This window comes from Loxodonta africana, chromosome 7, assembly GCF_030014295.1.
Source record: "Loxodonta africana isolate mLoxAfr1 chromosome 7, mLoxAfr1.hap2, whole genome shotgun sequence".
Classification (NCBI taxonomy): domain Eukaryota; kingdom Metazoa; phylum Chordata; class Mammalia; order Proboscidea; family Elephantidae; genus Loxodonta; species Loxodonta africana.
Genome location: NC_087348.1, coordinates 47905778 through 47927023, shown reverse-complemented (window position 1 = coordinate 47927023; position 21246 = coordinate 47905778). Strand labels below are relative to the sequence as shown.

The following is a 21246-nucleotide window of genomic DNA, read 5'->3' as shown; positions in this document are numbered from 1 at the left end:
TGCTCCATTTGGAGTTTAACAGAAACATCAAATTGCATGAACAGGAGCCATCCTACCCAAAATAACCATTGTCATCAAGGCTTTAGTATCTTCTGTGCAGAGTCTGAAGTTTGACTCTCTGAGGAAAACGTTTCATTGAAGGCCTGGCCATCTTGATCCGTTTATTAGGCAAACAAGCTTCCCTGGTGAAGTGGTTAAGAGCTCAACTGCTAACCAAAAGGTCAACAGTTCAAATCCACCAGCCACTCATTGGAAACCCTACAGGGCAGTTCTATTCTGTCCTACAGGGTCATTATGAGTCAGAATTGATTTTTTTTAGGCCTTTAGGATTCTGCAGTGGGTTCCTATTTAGTAGGGAAAAAAGTTCATTTTAATGAGAAATTTTAAAATTTTGTTTTTGGAGGGATGGAGCATAAAAACTGAAGCTTCGCTAGTTGTCTTAGAAGTTTCTTTTTAAAGTCTGATGTTGCCTTCGTTTTGATGAACTTCCAATTCTGACTGGTGGGCTCTCTGTCTTGTGATGCTACCTCCTAGTTTGAGGTTTTTGTTTGTTTCGTTATTTTGTTTTTCAACACTAAAAGATGTTCATTCTTCTAAAAACAAGATACGTTTCACTAATATCAGGGACTCTAATAGGGTGATTTATCGTAGACAAAAAGGACCACTCCTTCCCTGCAAACTCTTGTTTTTTAAATGTTTATGTTTGCTTCTCTAAAAACATCAGATGTGCTTTTTAGATTTGCTTTGGTCTTTCTGAAGCATGTGAATCCCATAGGGATCTTGTTAAAATGAAGATTCTGTTTCCATAGGTCTGTAGTAAGGCCTGAGGTTCTGTATTCCTAGCATGCTCCCAAGTGATGTCTATGCTGATGGTCCAAGGACCACACTTTGAGTAGCAAGACCCTCAAGAAAAAATAGAAAATAACAACTACACACACAACTATGAATACTGTGTATTTCTTTAAACCTCTGCAAAATTATGGAGTAGATTTTATTATTATCCCCATTATATAAGTGAGACTTGGAAGAGTAACTTGGTCCAGCACACATATACTGCTAGCAAGAGGCAGAGGTAGGACTCAAATCCTGGTCTGTGCACCTCTATATTCCAAGATCTTAAATACTGCACAACACCACCACTGGAGATTATCCTGTTCCTTGATAAATAATAACAGTAACAGTTCCAAACTTCAGCATTAATCAAACTAAACTTTTGGGAGGAAATGTCTTTTGTATAGCATTTTATAGGTCCCTTGCTGGCACAGTTTGTGTTCAACTACTGACCGAAAGGTTGGCAGTTCAAATCCACCCAGCAATGCTGTAAAAGAAAGTCCTGGAGATCTGCTCTGTAAAGATTACAGCCAATAAAACCCTATGGAGCAGTTTTACTCTACAACACATGGGGCCACCATGAATCAGAATGGACTCAACAGCAGCTGGTTTGGTTTCTTGGTTTTGGTAACATTTTTATAAATGTCTGTAGCTTGAATCCATAAGTGGCTTTGCAGCCTATAGAACATGCAGGTTGACCTGTGTGCTGCTCTGTAAGGAGCTTATGGCTATGCATTCCAAACTCTGGATGAGTGATGTTGTTTTTCTCCTTAGGACATTCAAATGGGAGTCAAAGAGATGGGGCCAACACGACAGCCAGTCCTATAAGGAAAGCCCAAATTCCAGGTGAGTTTCTTTGAAGCAGAATAAGAAGCTTAAAGCAAACCCCTCTGAATGTCCCAGAAAGAAGGAAGAGACCAACTCAAAAGCATATTCTCTTAAATGCCAACCTTTGAACCTTCTCTTCCTTACTAGTAAAAGGATTAATGAAAGCCCAATAGCCTTTTGATAGGAAAGGATGGAGAACTCTTCTTTCTTTGGCCTTCCTGGGTCCCACCTATTGAACTCATGTTAGACCTGTCCCACAGAACTGCCATGTTAGTTACTAAAGCATCCTTCCCAAATGAGTGACCACCCAGAAGATTTCATGTCATGCCCAGGTCCTTCCCATCCCAGTCCAGATTCCTGTTTATTTCTGGGGTTGAGGGCGAAGGGTATAACTTCCATACTGCAGAAAGTGAAGAGATACAAGGGCCATTTGTGTGAGTGGAGCAAAAATATCTTTTTGGTACCCCAACTACTTTTTCTCGAGTGACAGTTTTTCCTGATCCAGGCAGAAGAGACCTTCCAGAAAGTGTTACATGTACAGTGAGGGAATTGAGAACACCTGACTCTCCTGAGCATCATTTAAGGCATTTGATGCAAATTCTTTGTTTGGCTTGGGCTCAAGATTAAGCATTTGTGAAGGGTGATTACAAAAAAAAAGGAAGGGTTTTCCTAGAGTTGTAAATTATCCTTTTAATTCCTTTCTGAGTTTTTAGAGGTCTCAAAACTGATCCTCCCTTGAGGAAAAGGAACAATATAAAATGTGCTTCACCCCATGGCCTTGACTTGCCTGAGCACACCTGAAGGCAGAGAATATGGATAAAGGAAGTGGGTTTCCAGGGAGAGGAGGGAAGCAGTTTGCTATAAGTAGGAGCAGGACTCTTCTTAACTCCAGTGAGACTGAGTGTGGGGCATCTCCATGGCTGACCAGGGGAAGGAATAGAAATGACACCCTCTAGTTGGGTTCCCCACTCCTCTCTTTCTACTGTCCTCCCCAGACTCACCTAACCAGGTACAGGTGAGGCAGAGGCAGTGCTAACCAGGAAACTGGAGGAAAACCAAGACTCCAAAAGAGGAATAGAGATGTATGACATTTTTTTTTAATTGTACTTTAGATGAAGGTTTACAGAACAAACTAGTTTCTCATTAAACAGTACACATATTGTTTTATGACATCGGTTAACAGCCCCACGACATGTCAACACTCTCTCTTCTCAACCTTGGGTTCCCTATTACCAGCTTTCCTGTTCTCTCCTACCTTCTAGTCCCTGCCCCTGGGCTGGTGTGCCCTTTAGTCTTGTTTTGTTTTATGGGCCTGTCCAATCTTTGGTTGAAGGGCGAACCTCAGGGAGTGACTTCATTACTGAGCTAAAAGGGTGTCTGGGGGCCATACGCTCTCAGGGTTTCTCCAGTCTGTCAGGCAAGAATGAATGGCTTTTCATCTTCCTTCTTTCTCAAGCATTGGTTCATTACACAGATGTACAATTCACTTTTCAACTGAATATATTCAATTTGGCAAGTCCTTTTACGTTCTAATTTTAAAACATGTATATAACATTTTATTAGTTCATAAGTGATATAGAGTTACTGAAGAATTTTTAGAAAATGCAGCTAAATAAAAAGATGAATTACTAATTATCTCGCCATCCAGAAGTACCATGGTTACCAGTTTGATGTATGACTTGTCTTTTTTTTTATTAATAGACTTTATTTTTTAGAGCAATTTTAGGTTTGCAGAAAAACTGAGCAGAAAATACAGAGTTCCCATATGCCCCGCTCTCCCCCACCCACACAGTTTTCCCTATTATTAGCACCTTGCATTAGTGTGGTACATTTGTTACAATTGAGGAACCAGTATTGATGCGTTATTATTAATCCAAGTCCATGATATTCATTAGGATTCACTCTTTGTGTTGTACAATTCTATGGGTTTTGACAAATGCATAATGTCAAGTATCCACCATTGCAGTATCATACAGAATAGTTTCACTGCCCTAAAAATGCCCTGTGCTTCACCTATTCATCCCTCCCTCCCACGCCTCAAGCCCCTGGCAACGAATCGTCTTTTTACTCTTTCCATAGTTTTGCCTTTTCCAAAATGTCATATAGTTAGAATCATACAATATGTAGCCTTTTCAAACTGATTTCTTTCACATGGCAATATGCATTGAAGGTTTCGCCACGTCTCTTCATGGCTTGATAGCTCATTTCTTTTTATCATGAATAATATCCCATTGTGTGGATGGACCACAATTTGTTTATCCATTCACTTATTGAAGTACATCCCGGTTGCTTCCGAGTTTTGGCAGTTATGAATTGAGCTGCTATAAACATTCATGGTTAGGTTAAGTTTCTGGATCATTTGGGTAAATACCTGGGAGTATGACTGCTGATTGTATGGTAAGACTGTGTTTAGCTTTGTAAGAAACTGCCAGGCTCTCTTCCAAAAGGCTATAGCATTTCGCATTCCTACCAGCAATGAATCAGAGTTTCTGTTGCTCTGTCAGCAGTTGTCAGCACTGGTTTCGGGTAAATGTGTGTAGTAGTATCTCATTATTGTTTTAATGCCTGTCATTTTTTCAATGTAACTTATATTTTAAAATGTATTTATGCCATACAGGTTCTCTAGTAAGCTAACATTCCCTACTCACTGGGAACAGATTTCCATGTCATTAAATATTCTTCCGCTGTATCGTGGTACACAGTACAGTGGACGTATCCTAATTTATTTAACCAGAAACCCTGGTGGTGCAGTGGTTAAGAGCTACAACTGTTAACCAAAAGGTTGGCAGTTCGAGTCCACCAGGCCCTCCTTGGAAACCCTGTGGGGCAGTTCTACTCTGTCCTGTAGGGTCGCTATGAGTCAGAATTGACTCAATGGCAGCGGGTTTTATGGGTTCTTACCATTGGATATTTCCTGTTACGAATAGCTCAGTGATGAGCATCCAAATAGGTAATTCCAAGCTCCTACAAATACCTGGAAATGCAACTGCTGAATCAAAAATATGAACATTTTACAGTTTTTTGGCAAATGTTGCCAAATGACTCCCCAACGAGCATGTTCAGGTTCACAATCCTTCAGTACTCCATAAGAGCGTCCTCTATAGGGTTGCTATGAGTTGGAATTGACTGGATGGCAGTGGGTTTTTGGTTTCCCCCCGTACACTAGAATTGGCCTCTATTTTTGTTTCTTAGTAAAATGTAAGGTTGATGCTGTCATATAGGAAAGGAATGTTCTTTTCAAGGGAAGTATAAATTTCCTTTAGTCTATTTTAATAATACTGCACAGAATGTATCCATGAGTTTCAATAGCTCATTCTACAGTTTTTTGGAAACAAGTTTCTCCTGGAGGACTTGAAAATCCTGACTGAGGATCAGCCTTCTAAACAAGAGGTCCATTAGACAAACATCTGTAGCAAAATTGTTTTTTCTGTATTATCTGCCTGTTGGCTAGGCATTTTGGCCAGGCCCATCTGTAGTATTGACTATCATTCTTGTTTGGACCAACTAAATTTATAAAGTACTTTTTTTTTCTGCAAAGTATATTCCCAAAGTTCATATATGTCTTTTGGTTCACTCAACCCAGAATGGCTGATCATCCTGGCATCCCTTTTGGCCTTGGCTTTGATTCTCGGAGTTTGCATCGCTGTCAACAGTCGGAGAAGGTAAGGAAGTGATCCTCGTGACTTTTGACTTGGAACATTTAAACTTAGTCTCTGTGTCCTTGCTGCTCCAAGGCTCAGAATGTGGTCTCTGGAACCAGCAGCTTTGGCAACCCAGGACTTGTTAGAAATACAGACTCTCAGGCCCTAACCTGGACGACTGCATCAGAGTCTGCATTTTTAACAAGATCTCAGGGATTCATGTGCACAGTACAGTTCGAAAAGCTCTGCTCTGGTATGTTCTTTAGAGAAAGGAGACACCTAGATTATTTACACCACGGCTTTTGAACACTGATGAAATCTTCTGTTGTAGTTAATTTTTTCAAGGTTACTGGTAAACCCCATGCAGCCTCTATCTGATGAAAGTTATGAGATAACTCTCCAGAAGGGTGTACAGAAGAATATCCTCATTTATTGATTCGTTAAGTAAATATTTATCAAGTGCATTCACAACACACACAAATATTATATAATGATTCAGGGGTGCATAGTCTCTATAGCCTGAAATCCATGGAATCTTCTGGAACTCTTATGTAAAGAGGGCATTACATTTTTGCTTTTGTCTGTTGCTTTTTTTCTTTTTCTTTTCTGTAATGACACTATTTTCTGGAAGCCATAGTTGAAAAGATTCAGGTTATAGTTTAGGAAGAGCTCCCTAGCAGTGAGATCTAGAAAACAATTATGAGCACTGGTGGCGGATTTAGATTTTTTCCCTTAGGAAAGTCTGAATAAAAAACAGACACTCATCTTTCTAGAACTGACATGTGGGATGTTATCACATCCTCAGAGATTCTCCTTTATCCCTACCTCAACCAAGGCCAATAGTTTGGAAGTTATTTACATGATACCCATACCTGGTTGAGCCATGACAAGGCCCCAGAAATAATTCTACCTAGAGTGAAGCAAAGAGAAACAGTAATTCTAGAAACAGAAGAAATGAACATTAACTGGAGTACTCCAAACATTTAAGCCTAGATTTTCTACCCAAGATGCTTTAGAGATGCAGTATTTTTCTCAGAGCGCGTATACAGGAAGATCAAACCTTTTGTAAATGTCCCTTGAGGTTGCTTTTTTTAAGGTAAAAGCCACACAGGTCAGAGAATGCCCCTCAGTTTGTGTGAAGATCTGGCAATTCGAGATTTTTACAACGTTTCCTGCTGGCTTTTGGAAAAACAATGAATAGCTAATGCCAGTGCTGTGGAAGCCTGTATAGCGTCTCTAGTTATCTGAAGAAATCAAATAATGCTATTTTACACTGGTACAAATTAAGACAAGTGCTATATTAATGACATATAGCTGTGTTCTTATCTGTACCTTTGAAATCATAATTTAAAAAAAAGTTAGTCGTCAGCTGATCTTTATAACTGACCAGTTGTTGTCACGTCCCGTTGCTGTCCCATGTATGCGGAGTACAACTGTGCTCCGTAGGTTTTTCAATGGCCGTGGCGTTTTGGAAGAAGTTCACCAGGCTTTCTTTGGAGGCACCTCTGGGTGGATTCGAACCACCAATTTTTCCAGCTGATTGTATAAGGAACAAAAACTAGGGTGGGAAAAAAAAAAAAAAAACTGAGAGACCTCCTAGAAGGCCTATGACTAAATGGAAGATTTTTTGTTGTTGTTGTTGAATTTAAATAGTGTGACTTGAGGAGCCCTCACAAAGAGTCTTTTTACTTTCCACAGCCTCCTTGTTTTCCCTTGGATTAATTTTGCTCAATTAAATATGAATTTCCCATTGTTTGAAAGCAGCCCTTTTGTTCCAGACCCTAGCATGCACCGCTTTTGCTCACATATACAGCTCCATAACCTTTGTCACCATAGAAACGTTGGCCCCCCCGATCCTGTCAATATTAGGGGAGGGGGGAATCCTCAGAGAAGCAACTCAGCTGTCCCTGAGAGCAGCTGTAATCCATACAGGGTGGCCAGTTAGCTCTCATGTCTCTGCCCATCATGTCAGCAGCAGAGAAGGGGCCTCACTGCAGCCCCCCCACACACACCCACAAAGACCAGCAGTTGCCCTAGCAACAGGCAAACCGGGACATGGAGGATCCTACACAGCGAGTGTTTCATGAGGAAAGTAGCTGCTTGGACGCCGGAAATTACTATGTCCTGATTTGCTAATTGAAAACAGATTTGCCGTGCAGCTAAAGGGTGGTTAAGGACTGCACAGGCCTCTAAATTCACTTTTTTTCTAAAGCCTCCAGCCCATTTCTAATCCTCTTAAAAAGCTGGAGACTTTGAGAGTCACGTTTAAGAAAGATGCAGAATCCTATTTTCAACAAATGAAGTTTGGTTGAAAATACGGGCCTGGAAGAGGTGCTCATTTATTCAGTAAACATCTTTTGAGTGGCACCTTAGGACCGTCAGCATTGGTGAGGAGGAAGATCCATTGCTGTCAAGTCCATTCCGACTCATAGCGAATCTATAGGACATAGTAGAACTGCCCCTATAGGACTTCCAAAGAGTGGCTGGTGGATTCATACTGCTGACATTTTGATTAACAGCCAAAATCTTAACCACTGCACAGAGAAGATAAAAATGAAAAGGACGCCATCTTGCCCCCAAAACAATCTTGAGGTTCAGTGGCAGTGCTGGCCTATTGAATTTGAGTCAGCTAACATTTTTTGAGACCATACTCTATGACAGGCACTATTATATGAATTATGATTAAAAGATGAAAGTAGAAAAACGTTAGTCGCTGAAGTTGACACACAAGGTTGACCAAAGGCTTTCATGGTAATCTGCAAGTCATGTCATTTTAAGGATCCTGATTTAGGGGGGTCTGCAAATGGTGGTGCAAATGGTTTGTGCTCAACTACTAATCTAAAGGTTGGCTGTTCGAACCCACCCAGCAACTCCATGAAGGAAAGGGCGGGCAATCTGCTTCTGTAAAGATTAAAGCCAAGAAAACCCTATGGAGCAGCTCTACTCTGTAACACATGGGTCACCATGAGTCAGAATTGACTCAATGGCACTGCATTTGGTTTTCTGGTATTATTTCCCTGGATGGTGCAAATGATTAAAGTGCTTGACAGCTAACCAAAAGGTTGGAGGTTCAAGTCCACTCAGAGGGACCTCAGAAGAGAGACTTGGCAATCTAATTCCAAAAAACCAGCCATTGAAAACCCTATGGAGGACAGTTCTATTGTGACACACATGGCATCACCATGACTCAGAGATGACTCAAGAACAACTGGCTTTTATTGTTTCTTTTGCGTTTTCCACCTCTGCCATAACTCACATTATCTTGCCTTGCTGTTCGGCTTTATGTAACCAGTCCTTGAATCACAGCTTTTCAATGGAAGCCATGCTTGATTCATTCTCCTTAAGAAAGGCAACTCTTTCAGAAGTCAGTTGGGTTGGTAGATATTGAGTGAGCTCCAAGAGGAAAAGTTAGGCACCTTTCCCTTAAATAATTTATCTGAATTATGTGAGGAGTATAAAAAAATATGAAGCCCTTACCAGAGAAGGCTTCATACAACAGAAATGGTAGGATGTTTCCACGCTGATTGTGCAGAAAAGGACTTCACCAGCTTCACCCTCAGGGTAATAAATGTCTTTTCTGGAAACCCCAGGGGGCAGTCACCCGTTGCTTGGCAAACCCCATCTGTCAAGCTCCATGATTTAGAAATTTCTTCCTTCTATTAAGCTATAGTCTAATTTGCTTTACTCTATGCTCACCCAAACTAGTTCTGCCCTCTAGAACATCACTGTCTAATAGAATTTCTGCAGTAATAGAAATAAATGTTCTATACCTGCACTGTCCAATATGATAACCACTAGCCACGTGTGAGTATCAAGCACTTGTGGTTAGTTTGACTGAGAACTGAAATTTTAATTTTATTTAGTTTAAATTTAAATCGTCAAATGTGGCTAGTGGTTGCCCTATTAGATGACGCAGCTCTAAAAACAAAGTAAAATAAATCTCCAAATATCTCTAAGAACTGTCGGGTAGAAGAGATACAAGGTCAGTTGTTTCCTTCCTCTGCTAAGTCTTTCAAGATAAATCCTCCATGTCCTAAATGTATGTTGCCCGGTTCCTAAACTCCACCCAGACTGCCCACCTTGTACTAGTGAGGCTCCAGTCTGCCTTCTTCCACATTGTGGGTCACTGTGTGCCTGGGATTTCTGGGGAAAGAGATTAAGGCAGGACGTGGCTCGGCCAGACCTGTGATGCTAACAGTCAGAAAGTCCGTTGTAGTTGAGGCGCTGCCATGAGTAGGTGTGTGGCTTCAGACCAGACTATTGGCCCCTTGGCACTCAGTGTCTGTTTATATAATGAGGAGGTTGAGCTGGATGATCTCCTAAATCCCTTTAGTTCTGATATTCTTTTCTTAATTCCTATAACTAAGAAGAATGAAAAAATTACAACTTGTTTTTCAAAAGTGCTTATTAAATGCCTGGAGCACTCACTAATCATGGCACTGGGTAATTTATGAAAATAACCCTTCCCTCCTGGAAAAAAAAAAAAAAAAAAAACACAGATAATAAATCCAAAGAGAAGTGGGGAGAAGACTAAGCCCAAGTACAATATTCCTCTTTAATACAAGCTGAACGTTACCCATTTGCAAAACTAGCTTCATTTAGATTAATAACGTTAATTACCCACCCCTCCCCATGCACATTTTTTTTTAATGATTATAAATCACTTACCCACAAAATCTCATTTAACCTCTCAACCACCTATTAGGTAGGCAAATGAGGATTAACTTTAGTAAGACACCTTTTCTCCAAAGAACACAGGATACCACCTGAGAATTTGTAATAATACAAGCAGCATTCCACCTTTGGCCTTTTAAATCATCTTCATAATAATTATAGCAAGGTAGGTGGGGCAGTTGGAAGAAACAAGAAAACCCATCTTCTATGGCTCTCTCATTAACAAGTACAGCTAGCACATCTTGAACATTTAGTATGTTCCAGATACTGTCCTAGATGCCTGTCCAAGGCCTTAGTTTCCTCACCCCACACCATTTATAAGAATAACCAAATAATAACAATAATAGACTCATTTATTGAATGCCAGGCTCTGTTTCAAGGACTTTCCATAATCCTGTGAGATTGATACTCTTAAATACCCAATGTTACACATAAGAAAACCAAGGCTCAGAGAGGTTAAGTGAGTTTTCACTGTTCACACAGCAGGTAAAGTGTGCAATCAGAACTCCAACCAGCCCTTTCAAGCCTCTGTTTTCCTGGTGTGTTCTACTGTCTACGTGGACTCCATCCATACTCCCAGCCCCCCTGAATCTGCTCCATGGTTTAAGAATCCTTCTCCACCCTTCACCAAGCATCATGCCAGAGGAGAAAGTTTATGCCTTCTGTTAAGGAGGTATAATTTCGATTTCCCCAAACAAGAGATTAAGTTTATGGCCTTGGCAGTTCTAGAGGAAATGGCCCATGGTCATGAATAATACAGGCTTTGTCTCAACAGCTCCAAATATCCAGCAGCTAAGTGAGCAATTCCGACTTCATACTGTTTCTAAATCTCTAGATGGTTGGCAGCTTTGATAGAGCTGGGCAGAACCCAGGCCTTGGTCATAAAAGCCTAAATCTGAATATTGAGTCTGTCACTCTTACTAGCTGTGTGACCTCAAGCAAGTTTCCACTGCTGTACAATGGGGATAGTCGCTGCTTTCTGGGATTATTGGAAGGATTGCGTGAAAATACACGTAAAGTGTCTGGTATGCAGGAGATGTCCAATAAATGCTTGTTCATTTCTCCACTCTCCCACCTCTTTGTAATTGTAAGGTTCTGCAACTTTGCTTCCGTAAAGCAGTCTGACCCCTGTATGTGTAGCAGTGATCATGTTACAGGAAAGAGGAAGCATTGCATCAGGCTGGGTGGAATGAGGCAATGCCAAGATGGTGCCCAGGAGTAAGATCAAGGTTGTGCTCTTCCAGAGAAGACTTTCTTCCGCATTTGAATCTTAAGTAATGTTACTGAGAAGCCTTAAAGTAACAGTGAGCAATCTGTCTTATGTACTCAAACCTCCTATTTGGGGTGACATGGAAGTTAATCAATGTTAGGGGAAAATCAATATGGCCTTATACGTGTAGAAAAATGATGTTTATTCTCCTCCTTTTTTTTTTTTTTTTTTTTATGTGGAGTAATAACCCTGACCAGGCCAACAAAGTGTTGACTGGGAGAGGAAGTACTGTGACTTCCTTGAATGCACAAATCAGAATGATTTATAGTCATTGGGTTGATGGTTTATATAATAAACCTGTGGAAACTGCTAAGGCTCTTACAAGCAGGGAAATTTCTGTTACCTAGTATGGTGGAAGGAGAATTAGATCTTGGGAGTCAGACAGACCAGGACTTGATTCCCAACTCTTTTATTTCTTACTGAGTGACCTGGGGCAAGTCACTGAATTTTCTGAGCACTGGGGTTTCCTCACCTATAATCCCACCCACTGCTGTGGAGTTGATTCTGACTCATAGCAACCCCATAGGGTTTCCAAGGCTGTAAATCCCTGTGGAAGCAGACTGCCACGTCTTTCTCCCACAGAGCCCCTGGTAGTTTCAAACCGCAGAGCTTTCAGTTAGCAGACAATCACTTTAAGCACTGTGCCACCTGGGCTCCTTTAACCTGTAATACCCATTGCCATGAAGTTGATTCCAGCTCCTAGCGATCCTGTAGGACAGAGTAGAACTGCCTCATAGAATTTCCAAGGAGCGCCTGGTGGATTTGAACTGCCAACCTTATGGTTAGCAGCTATAGCACTTAACCACTATGCCACCAGGGTTTCCTCACCTATAATAGGTGAATAGTAATAGCACTGGCTTCCCAATGTTGTTGTGATCACCGAGTCTCTAACTTAAGTGTGCTTTAGAATCCTCCTGAGAGCTTGTTACACGCAGATCCTGGTCCCTACCCCTAGAGTTTTCTGCTTCAGTAGATCTGGGGTGTGGCTGAGAATCTGCATGTCTAACAAGTTTCCAGGTGGTGCTTTTGTGGCTGGTCCATGGGCCTTACTTTGAGAAACACTGGTTTTTAAACATCAGTAAGATGAAGTAGAGAAAGCACTGATCAGATAATAAGACCATCATAAACCTTAGTGAAGATGATGGTGATTGGTGATAATGATGATGACAATGATGATAACTGTGTCTTTGCACCCTTTTCTCATATGATTTATTATTTATGTTATTATTATTAGGTGTGGGCAGAAGAAAAAGTTGGTGATCAACAATGGCAACGGCGCTGTGGAGGACAGAAAGCCAAGTGGACTCAACGGAGAAGCCAGCAAGTCTCAGGAAATGGTGCATTTGGTGAACAAGGAGCCATCAGAGACCCCAGACCAGTTCATGACAGCCGATGAGACACGGAACCTACAGAATGTGGACATGAAGATTGGGATGTAACACCTACCCCACTATCTTGGAAAGAAACAACCATCAGAGATATCACTATTACAAGGAGCTGGGACTGACACTTAACAGATGCAGTGTGCTACTGATTGTTCTATTTGGGATTTTTTTTTAGCATAAAATTTTCTACTCCTTTTTGGTTTTTGTGGGTTTTTTTTAAAGACAAGTCCAATTTATAAAATCAGCATTGCTTTCTGAAATGAGGGTCCATTTAAAAATTGGTATGAATTTGATGGTTCCAGTTCCCACCCAGAGGCCTCTCACCTCAATGGAGGGCTTCTAACAAAAGCCACAAATACATCTTCCTGATCCCCAACCTTCCCCCCCACTCCACCTTCCGGGTAGCAGCTACCTGCTAAGAACATTCCCCAGGTCTAAGAGGGATTAGTCTCTGGGAAGAAATTTGAATGGGACCCTATTGCCCTTCCACTAGTCCAATCCTTGGGCATTGCTTTCCACTGGGTTGGGAGATTGGGATATACTGGTTTCACATCCCTTTCTATAGACCCCCTGGAAAATTTTCAGATGCTTCTGGGAGACACCCAAAGGGTGAAGCTATTTATCTGCAGTAAGCTATTTATCTGTGTTTTTGAAATATTAAACCCTGGAGGTCCTTTGATCAGTATGTTTTTTTTTTTAATTACTTTGTCAGAGGCATAAAAGGGCTTAAGCTGATTCATAATAAACATCTGTACTTCTGCCACCTTAACTCTTTGTGCTGTGATCCTTCAGTTTCTAAGCCAGCAAGGTCTAGGGCCCCACAGCCAATCAAAGAGATATAAGCATGATCCTTCTTGAAAGTCTTCATCTTGGGGACCCTAGGCCCCCACTCAGGCTCACTCAGCCAAATCTCACAGAAGATGAAGCAAGACAGCACTATTTTATTTCTGAGGCTGTCCAAAGACTTTCTGTCCCACCCTAAAACCAGCATTGTGAGAGGAGGAGCTTAAGCCACTTTTGTGTTTTAATGGCCACCTGTTGCCTCCCCCAGAAGGGATTTGAAAAATCAAATTAAATTTGCGTGACCTACCATTTGTAGGGTCCCATTTCATAGAAGATGGCCTATTAGCCATGTCCAAGAATAATAACAAAAGTGCCTTTGGACCTCTTATAATAAAAGTAGAAGCCAATGGAAATGAAAGAGTGTAGTCGGTGGCAAGCGGATTGGCATGGGTGGGCGAGGTGGGGGGAGTGTAGGTCCTGTTCAAGTATTTGTATGGCTCTATTTATTTATTTATACTTACAAGCCAGTTGTCTCCACTCTCCCTGATGCAGTTGCTACTTAGGATACATGAAGTACCTGAAGAATCCCTCAGAACGTTACAGGGCTTCCCACAATTGGAATCTTATCACCAGATAGACAGCTTTATGGCGAAACAAGAGAATAAAAGCTTTATGTTCTGACCTCATATTTTCTCCCATTTGGTAAGTCCTTTGTAGTCTTCACGCATCAGTCAACAGACTCCATTGGTTCTGGAGATTATGGAGATTGAATCTATAAAGAAAGTGTTCTGATAAAACTGAACCTTCTTCTTTAGGCCACCACCTGTTGCCTAAACTGATTCGATTAACTAATAGTTGTTTCTCAGACCAGAAAAGAAAAAAAGGAAGAGAAGGAGAAGAAGAAGAAAAAGCTACCCCTAACTTAGGGCAGGGCTTATACAAAGAGTTGATTCTGAAAGACACAATCTAAAGAAGAGCTGCTCCCTTTCTGCCTTCTCCCAACATCTGCTCTCCCCTATCTCCTCTCTAATCTACTCCACTGGCTTTGAAAAAACTCCTATCTGTTCCTCTGTGAACATTAGTGACCAATTTCATAATCATCTGTCTAGCTCTTTCTTATTTTGTTTCCCAGGCTGAATGAAAAGAAAACAGACATCAGGTCCCTCTGATTCTTAAATTGTGTTACTACTATTAGTGTTAAAACTCTCCCCCTCCCCAGCTTTCCAAGAGCTTTACTGGGTCTTTGGCAGACCAGATAGGCTCACTCTGGCTCGTAGGTCCAGATACAACACGCTGCTCTAGGACCAGGTTCAGGAGGGTTGCATGAGGCTTTTCTACCTGTCCCCTAAATTCTCTCTGGGGCCGTGGATATATAAGTCTCACAAATAGGGATGCTTTTCCACCCCTTCCAGGCATCCCCCAAGAAATAGATTAAGATAGGAGATTATTTTCGGTTTTATTTTTAAATTGAATGTGATCTTTCTTTTTGTTGTTATTGTTATCTTTTACTTGGATATACTTTTGTGTTTACAGGATAGGAATAAGGGAGGGGGAGAGCTTCTGACCCTCTAGTGGAGAACTGCCCAAGTCTTTGCAATACCCCAGCAATATTCCATGAAGTTCAGGGAATTTAGTGTATTCTCACCCATGTAACATAATGGCATAGCTATGGAAGCACAGCTTGACTATATGTCATTCCTACCAGTGACTTGCCAGGTAACCTGGGCTTAGTCATTAATCAGTAGTCAGGTGCTGTTGCGTCAACTCTGATTCATCGTGATCCCATGTGTGTCAAAGTAGAACTATGCTCCATAGGGTTTTCAAAGGCCTTTTTCCAAAGCACCTCTAACCAAAAAACCAAACCTGATTCCAACTCATAGCGACCCTATAGGAGAGAGTAGAACTGACTCAAAGGGTTTCCGAGGGACACCTGGTAGGTTCAAACGGCCAGACCTCCTGGTTAGCAGTCATATCTCTTAACCACTACGCCACCAGGCTTTCCAAGGCACCTCTAGGTAGACTCAAACCTACAACATTTTGGTTAGGAGCCAAACAAGTTATCCAACCATTTATACCACCTGGGCCTTGTTTGTAAAAGTAAGGGTTCAGCATTTAACTGTTTTGCAAAGCAACCTGAGAGCTTAAGATGTAATTTTTTCTGCAATTGTAAATAATTTCTGACTCCTGAGGACGTTCCTTAAATAAGCATTGGGTGAAAAATCAAGCGGAACAAAGGACACCTTTGTGTCCATTCCATATTTTCAGCCTGGCAGAATGGGTTTCTCCAGCAGAAACTTACAAAAAAGTTTTTATGTTGAGCTCCATAACACCAAAAATTGATTCTGTAGCCAAGGTTCATCCAGTATATTGAAACAGAGGACTGGAAGAGAAGAAGCCCCCATGTTCTCTGGAAGAGTAAAATGTACTTAAGAATAGAAATAACATGGTCCATTCACCTTTGTGTCATAGGAAGGTCTTTTTGCAAATCACTTGTGTTGACTTTTAAAAGAATAGCTTATAGTTTATGCATGTACAATGACCACTGTTACTTTGCCTTTTTATACCACACCCTCTGATTTTTGTATATTTATTGATTGACTAGTAACAATGAAGAAAGCATAATATGTATACTGCCAGGTTGAACGCACTTATTGGAAAATATTAAAAGGTTAATGGAAATGGATTGATGAGTCTCTAATTTAAGGGAGATGGCAGACTGGGAAGGGCAGAGCTGTGATTATCTGACTTTCTGTGTAATTTAGAAGCATGAGGTCAAAGTTTTCTGAAATGACTGAAGCCTTACACTCATTTTTTTTTTCTGACAGGAAAAATTACATGGGTTTACATCACTTGAAAGTCTTTCTTTGGAGAAAATTTGATTTTTCATAGGCGGTTTGTGCTCCACATTTTTCAAACTAAGTGAGATACCAGAAAGTGTTAGTTTCTTAAAATCAGGAGCTAGGTAGCTGGACTACTTGAATGAACATACTCACCTCCATTCTTTCATGCAAGCCCTCTAAAAAGACAGTAAAAGAGATATTCCAAAAAGGCATAAATGAATGGGATCGAAGGGAATGGAAGAAGTGACATAACAACGACATTGTGAAACTGGAACGTGATGGTTAATTGGTAATTGATTAAGCAAATTTGGAAAAGCTGAATCCTAAGCCAGCAGTTGGGACAATTAAGAAGCAACCAGATTTATGGGGCAGAACATCCAAAGGCTCAGGAATTGGCAGGATGAGCTACCTCTGGAAGTGGAATTAAACACACACACACACACACACACTGCTGTTGAGTCCATTCCAACTCACAATGGCCCTGTAAGATGGAGTAGAACTACCCCATGGGGTTTCCAAGCCTGTAGACCTTTCCAAAAGCAGACAGCCACGTCTTTCTCCCATGGAATGGGTGGTTGTTCAAACCACTGACCCTTTGGTTAGAAGCCGAGCGCTTAACCACTGTGCCAAAATTAGAAGAATGGGTTGAAAGGTCTGTTTAAGAAGCAGTTAGAACCCTAGACCTCCTCCCACACTCTACATAGCTAGGTGACTATCCTTTCCCAGCCTTGGCAAAGGATTGGAAGTTTATTCTCTGGAGAGAGTGAAACAGGGAACCTGTAGTTGGCCATAAGATACACACAGTTAACAGTATAAATACAAGACTGAAAAAGTGAAATTTTACATAAGGAATGTTGAAACCCCCTAGATTTTCTCCCTAGGCTAGCTTCCAGAATGCTGGCAGCCAAGCATATGTCCTCCAGACATAAGTTCAGTCTTTCTGTGGAATCTGAGAAGCATGAGAGAAAACCCCAAAGGTACTGTATTAATTTCCTGTATTAGTTGCCCTAACAAAGTACCACAAACTGAGTGACTTAAAACAACAGAAATCTATTGTCTCATGGACAGGAGCCTAGGTGTCTGAGATCAAGGTGTGGGCAGGGCCATGTTCTCTCTGAAGGCTCTAGGAGAAGAACCTCCCTTGCCTTTTCCTTGCTTCTGGTGGTTCCTGGCAATCCTTGGCGTTTCTTGGCTGGTAGCTGCATCACTCTAGTCTCCGACTTCATCTTCGCATGGCCATCTTCACCCTGAGTCTGTGTCTCTGCTTCTTTTTTATAAGGACACCAGTCATATTGGATTATAGTCTACCTTACTTCAGTGTGACCTCATCTTAACTAATCATATCTGCTAAGACCTTATTTCCAAACAAAGTCACACTCTTACATATTGGAGGTTAGAACTTCAGCATATCTTTTTGTGAGACATGATTCAAACCATAACAGATACTAACATGGTAGTTCCCCAAAGAAATGGCAAATCAAGATTCAGTGAAGGTTACATCTCAAGTCCCACCGTGCACACAGAGCTCTTAGCTTTCTGTGGCTCACTCTCAAACATGAATGGCAGCCAAGGAGCACCAGGCATTTGATGAAACTATCTGATTTTAAAGACAGGGACTAAAATAATCAGAAAAAAGCAACTTGGAAGAGAGGCTATTCAGGGAGATGAAAATTTTTTTTAAAGTGATCACTCATAGCATCGGTGAGATAAGAGGAAACTGTGTTTATGAAGCAAGAATACAATGCTAGGATAAAAAAGAACATGCAGAGAACACATGAAAAAGGGTGCTCTTTAAAATTTAAAGAGGAAAGCATAAAGTAAAAAATAAACTCAATAGAAAGCTTGAAGGATAAAGTTGAAGGAATATCCCAGAAAATAAAGACAAATCAAAATGGAGGGGAAAAGAGAAAAAATGTAGAGAACCAGATAGGAAACCAAACATACAAATAATAGGAGTCACAGAAAGAGAAAATGGAAAGCAAGAAGTCATCTAAGAAACAAATCAAGAAAATTTCCCAGAGCTGAAGAACACAGATATCTAGAGTAAAAGAACCAAGAGAATGCTTAGCACAGTGAATTAAAACAGACCCACACTAAGGCGTTTTATCTTAACAATTCATAATATAAACCTATAAACGTCTAAAGAGGAAAAATGGGTATCATATATTGAATCAAGAATCAGAACAGAATTGAACTTCTCAACAGCCACGTTGGAAGATAGAAGACCATGAAACAGTACCTTCAAAATCCTGAGTTCAGGAGGAAGAAGGGGGGAAGAATAGGTGGTGCTCAGGGCACTTTTAGGGCACAAAACTGTTTTGTATGATATTGTAATGGTGGACACATGATATTATGCATTTGTCGAAACCTACAGGACTATACAACACAAGGAGTGAACCCTTACGTAAAGTATGGACTTTAGTTAATGATAATGTATCAATACTGTTCATCAATTGTAATAAATGTACTATATAAATGTAAGATGTTAAGAATAGGAGAAACAGTAAACAGGGTGAAGAGGGAGTATATGGAAACTCTGTACTTTCTGAAAATTCTTTCTGTAAACCTAAAACTGCTCTAAGAAATAAGGTCTATTTTAAAAACAATAACAATATTTAAAAATTCAGAGGGAAATGTTTCCAAGCTAGAGCTCTAATTTTAGCTAAACCACAAGTTAAATGTAAGGGTAGACTGAAGATATTTCAGATATGCATGGTCTCAAAACCTATTCACCTGTTCTCAGGCAACTCCTGAAGGATGTGCTCCAACAAATAAAATAAAAAAAAGGGAATTACCAAGAAAGAGGAAGACGTGAGATTCAGGAAACAAAATAAAGGGAATTCCTAAAATAATGATAAAGGGAAATCCCAAGATGACAACTGTATGGCAAGTCTAGGGAACAATTGGTCCGGATTGAAGTAGTGACTAATAATTAAAATAAATGTTTTAGCTTTGTTGACTTCTAATTTAAAATAAAATTACTTTTTAGTTATATCAGCTAACTACTGATACATTAAAAATTATCCTGAAACTTAGTAGCTTAAAACAACAAACATTTATTATTTCACATGAGTCCACAGGTTGGCCAGGCACTTCTGCTGATGTGAGCAGGGCTAGGCTGATCATGGATGGCCTCATTCATGTGCCTGTGGTCAGCAGACAGTTCAGCCAGAAACTAGCTGATATACGATAGCTTCATCTGAGATGGCCTGGGTAACTGGGACCTCTCTCTATGTATCATTCACATGTCCCCAGCTGTCTAGTCCAGCCCTGGTAGAGTTTCAAGTGAGAACAAATGCACACGGGGCTTCTTGAGGTGTAGATCCAGAAGTTGCATACCATCATTCCATCATGTTCTATTGGCCAAAGCAAGTCTAAAGACTAGCTCAGGTGTAAGGGAAGAGAAATAATTCCACCTCTTGATGGAGGAACACTGGTGGGAGAAACACTGGAAATAATCTGGATACACAGAAGCCAATCATTGAAGGGATTAATGCAATAAATTTATAAGAGACGTGTTGAAAGATTCTTGCGCTCAGAGGTGCCTCTCATGTTATGCTTAAGCGGTACCATTTTGGCCGTGTTGGCAATAGCATTAATTTAGACAACCATAAACAACTTCATAGATGTTATGTTTATTTGAAAAGGAAGGAACAGAGTCATTTATATTTCCAAGCTTAAATATATGCTTGGGAGATTGCATGAGATGGTAGAAAGAGCATGAGATTTGGAACCAGACAAACCTGGATTTCAGTCCTGACTCTACCGTTTACTTAACTGTGCAACCTTGGTCACATAGCTACTTTGAGTGTCGGTTTTCTTATCTGTGAAAGAGGGGCAATGAAATCCTCATGAGGTTGCTATGAGGATTTAATGAGTTATTAAGTACATGGCAATGCCTGATATATATTAACCAGTTGCACTCATGTCACCAGCAACTCATGGCAATCTATGTGTGTCACAGTAGAACAGAGCTCCATAGGGTTTACAATGGCTGATTTTTCAGAAGTAGATTGTCAGGTCTTTCTTCTAAGGTCCAAGTCCATCCTCTGAGTTCAAGTCCAACTCCTGGTTAGCTGCTGAGTGTGTTAACTGTTTATACCACCTAGTATAAACAGTTTATACCACCTCATATAAATCAAAAATATTAATTCCTGCCTGCTATCTTTCACATATACAGAGTAAGTACTTTACTTCCCCCTTCACCATCCCTTCCAGTTTCCTGAACTTACATTTCCTAACCAGCTTAAGTGTGTATTGTTATTAACTTAGGGTGACATGAACCACAATATTTCAGAATCCAAAGCTTCTTATGAGAGAAGCCTTTTGTTTTAAGGGTCTTTGCTTCAAAGCAAGGCTAAAGAGCAAGGGTCCAGAAAACAGATTAGCTGGCATCCTTTGGTAAATCTTGGCCGTCCAAACTGTGCATGCAGCTCGACCAAGGTTGGGGATTCACCAGTGGTTTTGATCACCATCTCCAGAAAATTGTCCCATCACACCCCATCCAGATAAGGCTTGTTTTCCCCTTCTTGATGCTACCTCTTGACCTTGTCCATGTGTCATTGATGTAGGGCTTACTCTGCAGTTTTATTCATTTGCCCATGGGGTCTGTCTCTTCCACTAGAAGGGTCTGTTTCTTCCTCTTGGGGGCAAGGTCTGGCGTTGTCTCTCCAATGCCCACATAGGGCCCAGCTCAATAATGGCCTCAAAAGCTACCAGCTACTGAGCACTTACTGGTGCCAGGAACCTTCCTTATGCCCTATGAGGAGGGTATTCTTATCCAATTTTTAACAGATGAGGCACCTGGGGGTGTAGAGACATTAATTATGACCCTTAAACCATACAGGTAGTTAGTGGTAGAACCTGGAACGGAGCTCAGCTCTGTCCAAAGTCTCTGGCCTTCTGTACTTTATTGCCTATTGTCACAAGTTTGAAGAATTAAATTTGTTGAGGTTAAGGGATTATCTATAAACGCTGCAAACCAGATCATCATA

At 40.7% G+C, this 21246-nt stretch overlaps 2 protein-coding genes across 32 annotated transcripts in view; one reads left to right on the top strand and one right to left on the bottom strand.

Annotated features, from left to right (window-relative positions):
- Nucleotides 1–16095, top strand: part of CD44 (CD44 molecule (IN blood group)) — a 97763-nt gene extending 81668 nt beyond the window's left edge. For all 23 annotated transcript variants that reach the window (XM_064288272.1, XM_064288276.1, XM_064288277.1 and 20 more), the window contains 3 exons: nt 1606–1677; nt 5243–5321; nt 12479–16095. In XM_064288272.1, coding sequence (XP_064144342.1) covers nt 1606–1677; nt 5243–5321; nt 12479–12683 — 356 coding nt within the window. In that variant the 3' untranslated portion in view covers nt 12684–16095. The remainder of the gene's footprint in view (nt 1–1605; nt 1678–5242; nt 5322–12478) is intronic.
- Nucleotides 13274–21246, bottom strand: part of SLC1A2 (solute carrier family 1 member 2) — a 201519-nt gene continuing 193546 nt past the window's right edge. For all 9 annotated transcript variants that reach the window (XM_064288302.1, XM_064288298.1, XM_064288299.1 and 6 more), the window contains one exon: nt 13274–21246. This exon is cut by the window's right edge and continues 23532 nt beyond it. The gene's annotated coding sequence lies outside the window, so the exon portion shown is untranslated.